Here is a 14,721-nt window from a genome sequence, read left to right on the forward strand (position 1 = left end):
ATATGATATATCTACTCCGAATATGCTCAGGAATAGACCCCCTACAGTCCTTGAGGTCCAGTCCTACAGGGAAAAAACCCCAGCAGGTGAACCACCAGAAGAGGGGGAGGTACACTATACAATAAAGGATTACCCTATGGTCCTGAGCTCCTGATACATTGTTTCTATTGTTGAATAGATGATTGAGATATAATTTCAAAGTCTATTCACCTAGAAATGAACACATAGGAACATATTTTGTATTTTTATGTATATATGCAATATCCATTTAAGCACCAAGTCTCAACTACCAATTACCAAGTCCCGACACTTGATAGTTGATAGTCAGTATTCAAGCTCCGAGTGCCAATATTGCCTACCAATATCTCAGTCAAATGATAACCAAACCAAGACCCAAGTTCCAAACCTGACTACTGAATACCAAGTATCAGTACTGGGACTCGGGACTATTGGCTGGAGTACCCAACTATTGATTCACAGGTACCAAGAATTAGAACCAAGTACTGAGTACCTGACTACTGATTCTCGGGTACCAAGTATCAGAACCGAGTACCGAGTACCCGACTACTGATTCTCGGGTATCGAGTATCAGAACCAAATACCGAGTACTGATTCCCTTGTACCGAGTACCGAGTAATGAGATAACCAATTGACAAGAAAAAACTACCAATACACTCACCTTGGCTCGGACTACAACTTTTGTTCAGGAACTTGAACATAATAATAACTTTCATTTTTCATTATTGCCGATGTTTCAGATTTCTTTAGCTTATATCTCGGTTAAATGATAACTGATGGACAAGAAAAGACTACCAATACACTCCCCTAGACTCGGACTACAACCTTCGGTAAGGAAGTTAAGCGTAATAACAACTTTCATTTTTCATTACCATTTGCCTATATTGACTACTGACCAGTGGCTGAGTGCCGAAGCTTGAAACTTGAAATCGGTGGAAAATGAAATCTCGCAACAATGTACACATGAATATGTTTCATTTCCATAAACAATTCCCCGAGTGTCATGTACTGAGCCCCGAAACCCAAAGCCTGAAGCCCGGACTGTGTTGTCAGGTTAGTACAAGACACTTGGTGAATTGTCAAAGGAAATGAAACATTTTCATGTGTACATTGTCGCGAGATTTTGTTTTCCACTGATTTCAAGTTCCAAGCTTCAGCACTCAGCATCCGGCACTTGGAACTCGGAACTCGGTGCTCGGAACTCAGAACTCAGTGAAATGTCTAAGGAAATAGAAATTTCACAATTCCCTGAGTTAGTACAAGACACTCAGTAAATTGTCAAAGGAAATAAAACATTTTCATGTGTACATTGTTGCAAGATTTCGTTTTCCACTGATTTCAAGTTTTGAGCTTCGGCACTCGGCACTCGGAGCTCGGAGCTCAGAACTCGGCACTCGGAACTCGGAATTCGGCGCCCGGAACTCGTAACTCAGTGAAATGTCCAAGGAAATAGAAATTTCACAATTCCCCGAGTGTCGTGTACCAAGCCCTGAAGCCTGAAGCCCGGACTGTGTTGTCAGGTTAGTACAAGACACTCGGTGAATTGTCAAAGGAAATAAAACATCTTTATGTGTACATTGTTGCGAGATTTCATTTTCCACTGATTTCAAGTTTCAAGCTTCGGCACTAACCCAGAACTTGGGACTCGATTTTTGAGATGAAAGACATCTTTCAAACATGTTTGAATCAACCTTTCATATATCCATAAACATTTTACCAACCCCCGAACCCCGAAATTGTGGACTGCCAGGTCCCGGGTTTCGGGGTTCGGGGGTCCTGGAACTTGGGACTCGATATGTGAGACAACAGATATCTTTCAAAAGTTTGTAAATCAAATTGTTTGTAAATCAAATTTATTGTAGATCAAATTTTATTGATCTCCCCAAATTTCCCAAGTCCCGAGCGCCGACCCCCGACCCCCAAGACCCGGCAGTCCACAATTTCGGGGTTCGGGAGTTGGTAAAATCTCAGGGTTCGGGGTTCGGCACTGTGAAAATTTGACATTTATATTTTTGCGAGTGTTGTGCTTCTGGTGTCCGTGTGTAGAAATAGGATATGTTGCACACCAGGGTTCAGGTGTGGGGTTTTCCCACTTCAGTACTTGATTATTGGTCAATGCCACACATGGTCGATTCATGTTTTCGTGCTTATGGGTTTAGATTTCGGTGGTCGATGGTAGGTATATGCACTCATAGTGTGCATGTATCCTACATGTTTGATTCACTGGTGGCTACATCAGCTGTATGTCTTGATGAAACATATCTAGGCTCACCCATATATGTACCCATCTATGTACAATTCCCCCATGTCAGCCCACCCATCTATGTAATATCCCCCATGTTGGCTCACCCGTCTATGTAATACATCCTATGTCGGCCCACCTGTCTATATAATTATACCCCACCTCGGCCCACCTGTCTATATAATAAATATTTTATCACACCCTCGGCCCACCCGTCTAATTAATATCCCTTATGTCGGCCCACCCGTATATGTGATATTCCACCACCTCGGCCCACCTGTCTATGTAATAAATATTTTGTCACACCCTCGGCCTACCCATCTATTTGATATCCCTTATGTCAGCCCACCTGTATATGTAATACTACCCACGTCGGCCCACCCATATATGTAATATGCCCCACGTCAGCCCACCCGTCTATGTAATATTCCGCTACCCCAGCCCACCCGTATATGTAATACACCCCTGTCGGCCCACCCGTCTATATAACAATATTTGCCTTACCTCTCTCTTCAGCCCAGCTGTCTATAATATCCTACTCTACATATTACCCAGATGGGCCCACCCATCTCCATGAATGATCATATTCCCCCGGCCCATCTGTCAACATCAAGGATATATATATCATTGGCATACATGGGCCCACCCGTCTCCATCGGAAATAATATGTTACCCGGCCCATCCATCATCATCGAGGATATACACAACATGGGCCCATGGTCCACTGGCCCGTATAATACGGAATTTGTCACTGAAGGGGCTCAAATCGGGACAACTGTAAATCAGACACACCATGTGAGAACAAACTCAGCAAGGAGGAGCACGATCAACTCATGTCTGGAGGACATTGCTTCGTTTGCAAAGAGCCCGGCCACATGTCAAGGCAGTGTCCAAAGCGAACCAACGTATTCTCCGCAAAGCGGGACAAACCTCCAGGAGTGCCGAACTATGCCATGCACATAGACATGGTCCAGGGCGACTGGCAGAACCTGGAGGATAGCACCAAGGTGATTATGGAGATCCCCCTAAGCTGTGTGTTACTTGAGTATCAGAAACCTAAGAAGTTAGTAGCACGGACATGGGGAATCATTGGCGAGCCTATGGGCAATCCTCTGGCGCGACGCACCGAGCAGATTCTAAGACAAAATGCCCCATACCCAGGCGATGACCTGAATGGGGAGGAAACATTTTCGGGGGGACGATTTTTGATCTATAGAGTGTCAGAGACCTGGCACCTAATTATGGATCATGGATCTCACCTGGAAGACGATATCGAGATCCCATTGTTCTTGTTGGAAAACCCAGCATTCTTCATAAGAGACTGGTACGTGGCCCGGTTGGCGTGGCCCTTGGAGGTGCCCAAGTCATTGATGCGCTGCATGCAATGACGGGTGCCCATGGGAGAAGTGTTCACCGAGCGAATCGTATCCATCCTGAATGAGGAGACCAGATGGCTGGGGGAAGCCCACGAGGATTGCTTCCTCTGCCAGTGGGTAGAATGCACAGGGGAAATGATATTCGAGATCTGTGGTCAAGAACTTGGGTTCTATCTAGAGGAAAGCGAGTACTTCTTTTGCAATGAAAAGTTAAACTTAACTCACTGGTATGTGAGACGCCTGCTGAAAGGCTACCAAGAACTAAACACCGCAATGCTAAGTAAGGAGCTGGAATGGGAGGACTACCACCTCCGGACCTTAGAATCAGGCAACCTCAGCCTGCTTGAATGCGCGCTGGAGGATGTCGTGCATCAGCTATATGCAATACCGAATGTACAATTTGAAGAGACAACAAACCAGTACAGACTCATTGAGCTGAACGGCCAACAAGTGGTGCCGGGTAGGTATCCAGCCATTCAGCGTAACTCAGCCATCACACGCGACTTCAAATGATTGATTCCCAAGCCGATCATCGTAGTAATGCATGTGAACGGATGCCCCGCAAGGGCCCTGATTGACACTGGCTCTCTAGCTGACTTTATGTCCTCAACATTGGCGGATCAGCTGAAGATAAAGTGGATAACGTTAGAGAAACCACTCACTATCCAGTTAGCGGTCCAAGGCTCCAGGTCCAAGGTGAACTTTGGAGCTAAAGCAATGTTTTCGTATCAGCACATCAAAGAAGAACGATTCTTCGATATAATCAACTTACAAAATTATGATTTGATTTTGGGAACCCCGTTCCTCTTCCAGCATCAAGTATCTGTGGGGTTGAACCCCTCACGCGTGGTCATCGGGAGTGACAAGGCCATGCCGGTGCGGGGCGAGCAAGTCTTGGTGTTGGAGTCTCGAGCGGCAGGAGCCATGGAGGAAGACCTGGGTAAAGCCCACCAGCAACTGCTGGAATGGGCCAAACCTCTGTGTGCCAAGGCCAGCCAAATGGGTCTGCCCCCGTTGAGGGCCATAAACCACTCCATACCGCTTATCGATCCTGAAAAAGTGTATAAGTGGCGACCTTCGAGGTGCCCCAAACCTCTGAGACCCCAGTGGGGTGAAAAACGACAGGCTTACCTGTCGTCTGGGCGATGGCACATGACCAGCTCCGGCAACACAGTCCCCATGCTTTTCATTAGGAAGCCAGGGACGGATAAGCTGCGAACTGTCGTGGATTTGCGTGAGCGCAATAAGAACACAAGGAAACTGACCTCCCCGCTGCCAGACATCGATGGTATCTTGAGGAGGGTAGCAAGGAAACACTACCGAACAATCATTGATGGGCAAGACGCGTATGAACAAATTCGCATAGTGCCTGAACACGTCAAGCAATCTACAGTGACGACCCCGGACGGGAATATGGTGAGCACAGTGCTACAGCAAGGCAACTGCAACGCGCCTGCAACTTACCAAGCACTGATGAACCACCTCTTTGGGGAGTTCATTGGACGTTGGATGGACGTCTATTTGGACAACATCATAATATATTCAGACACCCTGTCAGAGCATATGGAACATGTTAGGACTGTACTTCGCATCCTGGAGAGGGAAAAACTTTACCTGAGTGAAGGCAAACTCCAGATCCTCTGCAAGGAATTGAGAATATTGGGTCGCGACGGCGATGACGATGGGATTCACATGGATCCCGCGAAGGTCGACAAGATTATTGCTTGGAAGGTGCCAACCAACCGGGACACCCTGCAAAGCTTCCTGGGGGCAGTTAGCTTCCTCGCGGACAATATCTACAACGTCAGAGTCCCAATGGGAACATTGTCCGAGATCACAGGCGATACAGTACCTTTCAGATGGGACCACACTCAGCAGCGGGTGTTCAATGACGTCAAACATTACGTCGCGAACTGCACACGGCACTCTCGTGTGCCGCTGGAATATAGCAAAGGGTCGGACCCCATCTGGCTCATGTCGGATGCCAGTGGGAAGGGGGTGGCCTGTGTGATAGTGCAGGGCCAGGACTGGTGAACAGCGCACATCGCGGCATTTTACAGTGTGAAGCTGAGTCCAGCTCAGCAAAACTATCCTGTTCATGAGCAGGAGATGCTGGCCGGACTTGAGGGCATGATGTGCCACCGTGATCCTGCAGGGGGCACAGTTCATATGGCTCACTGATCACAAGGGGCTCGTGCACTTACAGGATCAACGGGACCTGTCGGGCCAGCAGGCTTGATGGTTTGAGAAGTTGGGTGACTTCGACTTCGAAATCCGGTATGTGCTGGGGGTCGAGAATGTTCTGCCGGACGCGTTGTCCAGGATGTACTCCTGGGATCCGCCAGGCACTGTACGGTCACCCAGTGAGTACACGGAGTACGACGAGGTGGGGAACCCACCATCAACCACCCTGTTGGGTGCTATCTCCATGCCTGTGCTGGTGGGTGCTGAGGCACAGGCAATGGTGCCCACCAGGTGGAGTGCCCGGTTGGCTAAACCAGAGTCATTAAAAGAAGCCCCCCTGGCCAAACAGAACGGGAAGAACTTACCCAAGGCGAGTATGACAACACCACTCCCTGAGGGACAGGATGGAGTCATCCCAGCCGATTTGGCTGGGGATTCTAGACCTTACCAGGACGGCGTCATCCCAGCCGATTTTACATCAATTGGGTCAGCTGTGTCCTCCACTGACGGGCGGGGCTCAACACCCCTGCCAAGAACCCGGCGGAACGAGGTGTTGGTGGCTCCAGCAGAGACAGGATGTCCTGAGACAGCAGCCAAGTTTGCCAAGAGGGTGGCTGGGCATTTCGTCCTTAAGGGACCTAAGGGATGAATGGAGGGGGAGGAGGCAGGACAGCAGCCTGCCCAAAACCCTACATGGACTACCGTCGGCCAGGACAGGCAAGTCAGCGAGACTGGGCTCACCGGGTCCGCGACACCAACTGGTGAATACCCAGAGGAGGATGAACTGATAGCTAGCATAAAGGATCAGTATTGAGAGGACCCGTTGAAGGTGAGGAATCTTGACTGTGGGTGAAAACACTAAAAGGAGGGGGCTCTACAGCAAGACCTGGATATGAGAATACAACTCGACCCAAAGGACAGCTACTGAGAGAAGTTCCTCGCGAATAAGGTGGAGGGAAACTCTGTCAACTAGACGGGCACTGGTAGGCGCGAGAAGATAACGTGCATGAAGGTGCGCGTGAGGCGTGCGTGAGCGATGCGAGGGCACGCGAGATGCGAGGGGCGCGCATGTATGTGGAAGCACACTTATGAGTGCTAAGGGATGTGGTTTCAAGTATAGTAGAGGCGCGAGCTGTAGCAGATGGAGAAGTATAATCTGATTTCAAGTACTAAGGTGCACTATACAACTTGCAGTATACTGAGATAAATGGAGGGAAAAGTAGTAACCGAAGTAAAAAGAACTTCCCTCTATTTAAGAAGGGAGATAGCGCTATGCAGCGCTTCCGAGCGTGGTACCGAACCGAGTAACCATATCAACTCTAAATATAATCTAAAGTCTGAGATAGACTTTCTGTATGTAAGCACGGGGATTGGACCGAGTGTACATCAATTCAGTGAAAGAGATAAGAATAACGCACCAGTAAATCAGTGAGGACATAGGACATAGGACAGATGGACAGGTAGGCACACAATGACCTAAGGGGAGGCGCATGGACGCATGTGCGGGAGCGCGTATGACTGATCCTTCGGATAAGAGCTGGGACATGTAAGGAATATATGGTTCATAGGGCTGTATGTCAGGCATTGAGAGGCGCAAGTCTCTACACCGTTCTTCAACCGGATCATGGACTCACCATTGGAATACCAGAACTTTGAGGTGAAGGATGGGATAGTGTGTCTTCGTCAAAAAGACAAAATATTATTATGCATCCTGAACGTAAAGATAAAGGAACACACTGTTAGGGAAATTGTGATATCCCAGGCCCACTCTTTGCTGGCCCATTTGGGAGCAGCCAAAACCCTGGTGTACCTAAGGGACCACATTTGGTGGAAGTCCATGGCTGAGGATGTAAACATCTTCTGCACGTCATGTGTGACTTGCAAAAGAAGCAAGCCATCTAACCAGAAACCGTATGGGCTATTGCACCCACTCAGAGTGCTGAAAGGACCCTGGGAGTCAGTAGGTATAGACTTCGTGGGGCCCCTGCCCTTATCAAAGAACAGAGACGGTGAATATGACACCATAACGGTGATAATAGACAGACTCACCTCCATGGTACACTTAGTACCAAGCCAGACCAACTACACGGCGCGCGAAGTAGCTGAACTCGTGTTCGCCGGGGTCTACAAGCACCACGGACTACCTAAGTCCGTCGTTAGCGACCGGGACGTACTATTCACAAGCACATTCTGGACTCACCTAAACGAGCTCATGGGAATCAAACAGAACATGTCCAGCGCCTATCATCCTGAGTCAGACGGTGCAACGGAGAGAGCGAACAGAACAGTCACTCAAATGTTGAGGTCCATAGTGTCGCCTTCGCAAGCGGACTGGGTAGCGAAACTACCTGCGATCAAATTCACCATCAACCTAGCAAGCTCAGAGACAACATTGCTCTCACCTTTTGAAGCAAATACCGGCCGAACCCCGAGGGTCATGGTATGGAACAACCCGTTGAAGGACGAGTACCCCAGCATAAGAGCCTACCTGCAGAAGATGAAATGGGCGCTGATGAGTGCGCATGATTCCATGTTGGAAGCACGTGTGAAACAGACACGTGCGGCAAACAGACGACGTCGACTGTGTCCCTTTAAGGAAGGAGACCTGACTTACGTTTCAACAAAGAACTTGACTCTGCCCAAAGGACTAGCACGCAAGCTGATTCCTAAATACGCCGGCCCCTACAGGTTACTCCGTGACTATGGCAACAACTCTTTCTTACTGGAGCTGCCTAGCCGGATGCGCAGCAGAGGCATCCACCCGGTCTTCCATTCCTCACTACTGCACATCCACATACCCAACGATGACAGGAAATTCCCGGGATGTTCGGATGCACAAGTACTGGACTTTGGCGACGAGCAGGAGCCCGAGTGGGCTGTCAGCAAGATATTGTCTTATGCGGGAGCCTGAGAGGAAGCCGTGTTTGAGGTGGAATGGAGGGCCGGCAACATCACTTGGCTGCCGTTTGACAACCTCAGGCACCTGAATGCATTAGCTGGGTATTTCGATTTGTTGGGCGTCACTGACATCAATCACCTGCCAGAGGGGCAGGGGACACCCCCTAGCGACAGTCTTAGATCAATTTCGGGTCAGATCTCACTTGGGGGAATCGTCGACTTAAAAGCAGCGTCGACCCAACATCACCCCCCAACCACCTCCTGCTTGCTCCCCTCCTCATCACCACCCCCCATTCTCGCACCCACCTCATTTCACTCGTGGGCTGACAACGCAGAGCTCACCTTGTTTGCCATGTCAGTAACTCCCGATGACGGCAACCTCATGTATTTTGTGGGGCACGGGCGCAACATTCTTATCAACAGCCCTGAGAACAGCGATGACACCCACCTCGTCTCTCGCGACCAGCTGAAGCTATTTATCGCGTACTCCCACACCCTCCATAACAAATCTCCTCGAGCGTGTCCACCCGGCCCCCTGGGCTATGACTTCTTCATGCATGTGTTCAACAGCGAGGGACTGCATTCATCTGCATCCTATCTGGACGAGTCAGGCACTGTCGTCAGCAATGGGGCCTTGCCCAAACTCTCAGACATCATTGGAGAGGTAGAGGAGGAGGACATTAGCTTGTCATCCACCCGCATGGCACAGGTGGAACAAATGGTCTGGCACACGGCTCTGAGCGCTTCCCATCAGCGGGAGAAGATGGAGATGCGTCGTGCTGGACAGAGGAAGGAAAAGAACTTCGGACGTAAGCAGACACAGAAGGTCAATAAAAAGGGTCTGGGGAAGATCAGGAAGGAATCTGACCTGCCCACTACATATCCCTCAGTGGGGCCCTCAACCATTGGAACAGCAGAAGAAGCTATGGCTGTGACGGACTGATGTTAGGCTTAGCGGTTCAAGGGAGATGGAGGTCTCCCTGGAGGAGGAGATGTAACGGAGTTACTATTAACTGACTTCCATCCTCGTGATTCTAACTTTCCATGCCTTTGTTCAAGTGGTTTGGCAATCATTTATTCCTATAGCTACGATTACTTTACAGGAGGCCTTCGGCTGACTTTCTAGCCATCTGTGTTCTCCCCTTTGTGTCTACATATCTGTTTCCCTCCGAGAGCCTTAGTATAAATACTGCATAGTTAGTAGTATTAGAGCAACATTTTCTGGAATAAGAAATAGCAGACTTTGAAACTGTCATCCTACTGAATACTTTCTTCTCCTGTGCCGTTGTCTTTGAGCTGTGTCAGCACACCGCTAAAACCGTCAATGTCACAAACCTCCTCATATGGTTTTTTCTTCTTTAAACTCCTTTTATCCCCTGTATCTTCCCTCAGGTCAGTTCTCATATCAGACCTTCTTGCCTTTATGAAAGTGACCAGTCTCTTCTTCACATTGCTCCACCTTTGCCAGTGACTCCAGAGTGAATTGATCTCATTCATTCTCATGTGAGAGGGGTCGCATACCACAAAGTTCTCTGGAACACTACCAGTGGCCAAATACTCAGATTCACTGGCAGTTATAGTGCTCCAAGGTACCAGCTTACAGCTGTGAGTGAAAGCTTCTACAAACCAACTGATCAACTAAATGTATGACAAGAAATAACATAGAAACTTACTATATGAAGCAAGAAAAATTGTTTGTACCAGTTCTTGTTGGCCCTTGAGTTTGATATCATCATGAGAAGGTAGTTTGGCATAGCCCTCATCATCCAGAACAACTTCAGGTAGCCCATTGTCATCCTCTTCCTCCTTGACTTCGTCATCTTCACCGTTCGGATCTGTCAATTATAATGAGTAATGTCCACATCCACTTTGGAAGAAAAAATATACAAAGCTCTACCTTTGACCACTCTGTAAAGAACTCAAAGCCTGTCAAGGCCCACTCTTTGATACCATTAGAGCTAACAGAAAAGTTCTTTTTGACATTCTGGGATTGAGATTCGTGTCTAAAAGGTAGTAGTTAGTTAGACTTTGATTTAGGAGACAACACAAATACTCACAGGGTGACAGACAATGTTTGGTCTGCTCGTTTCTTGTGACTGACAAGCAGGACCACATGACAGCCCATAGTACAACAAAGTTGCTCAGAAAAATCCTCAAGTGTTTTTTTGAGGTTATTCTTATGGTAACTTCACTGATATTAGACCCAACACGAAAACATTTTAACTGCACTTACTTAGCCTGGCTTTCCTCAGGTGTGCCTTCCTTGTTCCACTTCTCCTTTGCATCATTGACTTCTTTGATTTGCTGAGAAGACATGTTGTTGAACCATTTGTGTGCATGACCTGAGCAATATTTGATGGCATTTTTCACTCCTTTTTTGCCTGCTCCGCCTTGTCAAAGGCATCAATTTCCTGCTTGAATAGTTTCTGGGCGACATCTCAGTCAGTGAGCCTCTTCTTATAAAATGAAGCTTCTTTTGGACGGGCAGCAGCCTCTCTTTCTTTCGCATCTCCCTCCAAATCAGATTCCTTGTCTTCAGAGATTTGTTTGGAATAGTACTGTTTGATTACCTGTATGTAGCATAGTAAATCAGTCACACAACAAACTCCCTGAATATATTACCTTTTTCAAAGAACCTGGCAAAGCTACTTCTTCACCTTGTTCCTTGTGGGCTGCAAGTATAGCCTTTCGAATTTTCTTGATTATATGTGATCGGTTCTTTTTCGAATCTTTGAGAGACAGAAAGTCCTTCTTATAATGTACAAGAATAGACTTGAAGCTATCTGTCTAGTCCAACAGCAATAATTTCAATCAACAATTGGTCACATTTGACACGTCAAATGAGTCATGTGATCCTAAGACACATCTGAGAAGTTACATGATTGCATTTGTGACAAAAGACTTGTCACTATCAGACGAACATTTACCAAGGCCATCTTATACTTAGAACTTAGGTACAAATATTGAGAAAAGTCTGATTCAAAGCAAGTACAAAAAAAAACATTGGGTAACTCAGTCATCTGACAAAGGAAGGGTTGCCTCCAAGGAGATTGAGATTCAGCAAGTACCAGGTGCCTTTCCTGGCAGAAGAATCCTTGAGTTCAGAGGCAGCAAAAAGTCATACCATTTCTTGCATAGGCCATTCCTGCACTCAAATGTGTAGACCTTGTGCTGGTGGACAGAAGTCCAAGCATCGGCCCAGCCACACTAGGGGCATTGGACTGGAAGGAATTGTCCCCAGGGGCAAAGTGAACTATGCATCCACAAAAACTTGGTGATGTCCAAGGAGGTGGCATCCTTCCTGGGGATCAAAAATACATCGGAGTGCCATCCCAGTTTGTAGGATTGCCCCAGCATATCGGGAAACACTGTGCGGATGGGCAACCACTTGACAAGCACAAGCTTGGTGAATGCCAGCAGAAGATGCAAAGCTGTGGCTGGCTGAAAGTGGACAGCATTGAAACAGACAGTAGCCGAAATATGGTGCCTGACGGTGAGTGTGTATCCAATGAATGGGTCTCCATTGTTGTTGTCCATATGGTTGGAAATTCTGAACACAATACACGTCCAGTGGCATTCAGCAGTTAGGGAACACACAATTTCACCTACCATGGATTCATACTTGTTGATCTTGGAGTCAGTGCTGATGTCGAATTGAATTTCCTTAAACGTGATTCCCCCATGCAGGAAGTACGGACGAAGGAATTGGTATCCAAGTTCAAATGTGCCCACTCTGGCATCATTGTTGACAAGCGTGAGATGAACGAATAAGACCGACACAGAGGATAGTTGGGACTTGAGATATACCTCCAGAGTAGCATTGATGCAGAGGAAGTCGGTTAATATGGGCTTGTCATTGTGGTAGAAGCCCTACAATAAATCAGTGTATTTGTGATATAGCGATTGAGAAATGAAAAAAAAACTTACCATGTATGGAGAATACATGTGATCGCCTTGTTGCATCTGAACATGACAGCAAATGCACCTGAACATGACAGCATCGTGTGAGAGCATTGGTGCCAGTGTAGAGGGGATGATCATGCACATAGAGCACATGACGCGAGGGCATCTGTCACACAGAAAGAGCTGGTGCTCCTCAATGCTTCTGTCTCGACAAATGATGCAGTACTAGATAGATATATAGTTAGTTGAATAAATCATAAAGAAAAACTTACTTCATTGTGCTAGAACTCAGGGCAAACTTCCATCTCCTCTGTCCCTGGTGCTGCACTGGCGCCACCACAAAGATTGACATGCGGTGCTAAGCCACCATGCAACTTTTTGGCTGTTTGCTTGGTCTTGGCCATGGGCATAGCAAAGTTGAAGGCTTTGAGGCAGTGGTTTGGCGTTAGAGAGAGCAACAAAGTTCTGAGGGCATAGGAATAGGGTATAGGAATATAGTGAAGGGAGACAAACTTACAACATGTTGTGAATTTGAGACAAATAATGCCAAACACAAATACACATAAACACGTAACTTAGTATACAAACAATTGCAAACTGACATTGTTGATATCAACTTCAACATTGATTCCCACGGTTCATTGACAAAGTGCAATGGCGCGCGCTGAGCAGATGCAGTGCGTGTGTGCAGGTGGTGGGAGTGAAGCAACCCTAAATGAGTTGGAAGATAAACAGGCAGAGGTTCTAGTAAGGTGCGATGGCGGGCGCTCGTGTATACTTAGATACCTAATGTTGGTTGGTGTTAAGACCATGCACAAAGGGTAGGACTGATTCCAAGGGGCTTGGCTTCAGCTCGTGCGCTGCGCCCCTTACCCGAGTATGTGCCCTTAACTTCAGAATGAAGTCCGGAGAAAGTCCAGTGAAGTCCGAAGGACTTCCGGAGGAGCGTGGGAAACTTCGGAAGGACTTTCCGGACGAGTGCGAGAAACTTCCGGATGAGCGCGGGAAAGTTCCGGAGGAACTTCCGGAAATTACGATGGAGTTTCGTCCTGACGGGGATATGTATAATGGCTACTCAGGACTCGTCCTGAGTAGAAGGAAACAGAGGAAAGGCTGCAAGGACAAAGTCCGAAGCAGAATAGGTCCGGAGGACCGCGGGAAAGTTCCGGAGGAACTTCCGGAAACTCGGAGGAATGGAGGATCGGATGAGTGGATGAGTGGAGGATCGGAGGAGCGGAGGAGCGGAGGAGCGGAGGAGCGGAGGAGCGGAGGAGCGGAGCTCCGGCCTAGGGAATTCCTCCCTAGGCCTGAGATGGATGATTACTAAGTCGGAGGAATAGAACTGTTACGAGGACTTAGTGTGAAGACTAGTGCGAGGACTAATATGTGTATGATATTCAGACTGAGGAAATACAGGAGTATCTACTGGGGTTTATATACTAGAGGCAAGTCTGTGCAGATCAGTAAGCAGAGGGGTAAGGCTATGTACGAGCATGTGGAAATGTATTAGAAAATAAGACGGATCATAGGAAATGAACTCGGAGATGAAATGAGGTACGGAAAATGAGGAAGTCTAACTCAAGAAGGAACATACAAAGGGATAAGGCACGGAAGATAGACGCGGGTCGGATCCGGATGTCCGGAGATGAATGCGTGATAGGTCTGGGTCCGGAACGCAAGGAAGATAGACGTGGGTCGGATCCGGATGTTCGGAAGTCCGGAGACAGGTGATTACCATAAGGGGATGGGCGCTGATTTAAGGTTTGGGTTCGGACATGACAGATAGGTCGGATCCGGAGATCCGGAGATGTGGATATCAGATCTGGCATCCGGATATCAGATGCAGGAGTACAGGGATCCGGACGGATAGAGGATTGGGTCTGGAGACATGGACAGGAGGTCCGGAGGTCCGGATGAGGCGTGGGAACGTCGTCAGATGTTGGTCCGGAATGCGGGATATGACAGTATCCCCCCTTTAAGGCCGAGCCCTCGAGGCTGAAGACTCAGGAAGTCCCGAACGGAGATTGCTGGTATATGGCAGAGGACAATGATGGATGGATTCCGGAGGATTGGTTCCTATGAGCTGAAAATCTCCGGAGG

General features: G+C 47.9%; 5 protein-coding genes across 5 annotated transcripts; 2 read left to right on the top strand and 3 right to left on the bottom strand.

Annotated features, from left to right (window-relative positions):
* Positions 1 to 3,360: 3,360 nt before the first annotated feature.
* On the top strand, positions 3,361 to 3,588 carry HD556DRAFT_1194370 (uncharacterized protein; the record flags this gene model as incomplete). Its single annotated transcript, XM_041296249.1, has 1 exon — positions 3,361 to 3,588. A coding segment is annotated over one exon (228 nt), but the record flags the coding sequence as incomplete, so codon positions are not given.
* Positions 3,589 to 9,070: 5,482 nt separating this feature from the next.
* Positions 9,071 to 9,661, top strand: HD556DRAFT_1308494 (uncharacterized protein; the record flags this gene model as incomplete). The annotated part of the gene is made up of 1 exon (XM_041300144.1): positions 9,071 to 9,661. One exon carries the CDS (start codon positions 9,071 to 9,073, stop codon positions 9,659 to 9,661), a length of 591 nt encoding a protein of 196 aa, XP_041160036.1.
* Positions 9,662 to 9,843: 182 nt separating this feature from the next.
* Positions 9,844 to 11,034, bottom strand: HD556DRAFT_1476917 (uncharacterized protein; the record flags this gene model as incomplete). Its single annotated transcript, XM_041308548.1, has 5 exons — positions 9,844 to 10,337; positions 10,392 to 10,553; positions 10,606 to 10,721; positions 10,776 to 10,904; positions 10,952 to 11,034. The coding sequence occupies 5 exons, from the start codon at positions 11,032 to 11,034 to the stop codon at positions 9,976 to 9,978; spliced, it is 852 nt and encodes a 283-aa protein (XP_041160037.1). The 3' UTR covers positions 9,844 to 9,975.
* Positions 11,035 to 11,156: 122 nt separating this feature from the next.
* Positions 11,157 to 12,795, bottom strand: HD556DRAFT_1527449 (uncharacterized protein; the record flags this gene model as incomplete). Its single annotated transcript, XM_041309344.1, has 4 exons — positions 12,646 to 12,795; positions 12,328 to 12,588; positions 11,341 to 11,505; positions 11,157 to 11,288 (listed from the first exon to the last, which is right to left on the bottom strand). Exons 1-4 carry the CDS (start codon positions 12,772 to 12,774, stop codon positions 11,157 to 11,159), a joined length of 687 nt encoding a protein of 228 aa, XP_041160038.1. The 5' UTR covers positions 12,775 to 12,795.
* Positions 12,796 to 12,825: 30 nt separating this feature from the next.
* Positions 12,826 to 13,382, bottom strand: HD556DRAFT_466163 (uncharacterized protein). The gene is made up of 3 exons (XM_041310687.1): positions 13,139 to 13,382; positions 12,894 to 13,086; positions 12,826 to 12,846 (listed from the first exon to the last, which is right to left on the bottom strand). Exons 1-2 carry the CDS (start codon positions 13,244 to 13,246, stop codon positions 12,910 to 12,912), a joined length of 285 nt encoding a protein of 94 aa, XP_041160039.1. The 5' UTR covers positions 13,247 to 13,382; the 3' UTR covers positions 12,826 to 12,846; positions 12,894 to 12,909.
* Positions 13,383 to 14,721: the final 1,339 nt, after the last annotated feature.

Source organism: Suillus plorans, assembly GCF_016647745.1.
Source record: "Suillus plorans strain S12 chromosome Unknown HD556scaffold_29, whole genome shotgun sequence".
Taxonomy (NCBI): Eukaryota; Fungi; Basidiomycota; class Agaricomycetes; order Boletales; family Suillaceae; genus Suillus; species Suillus plorans.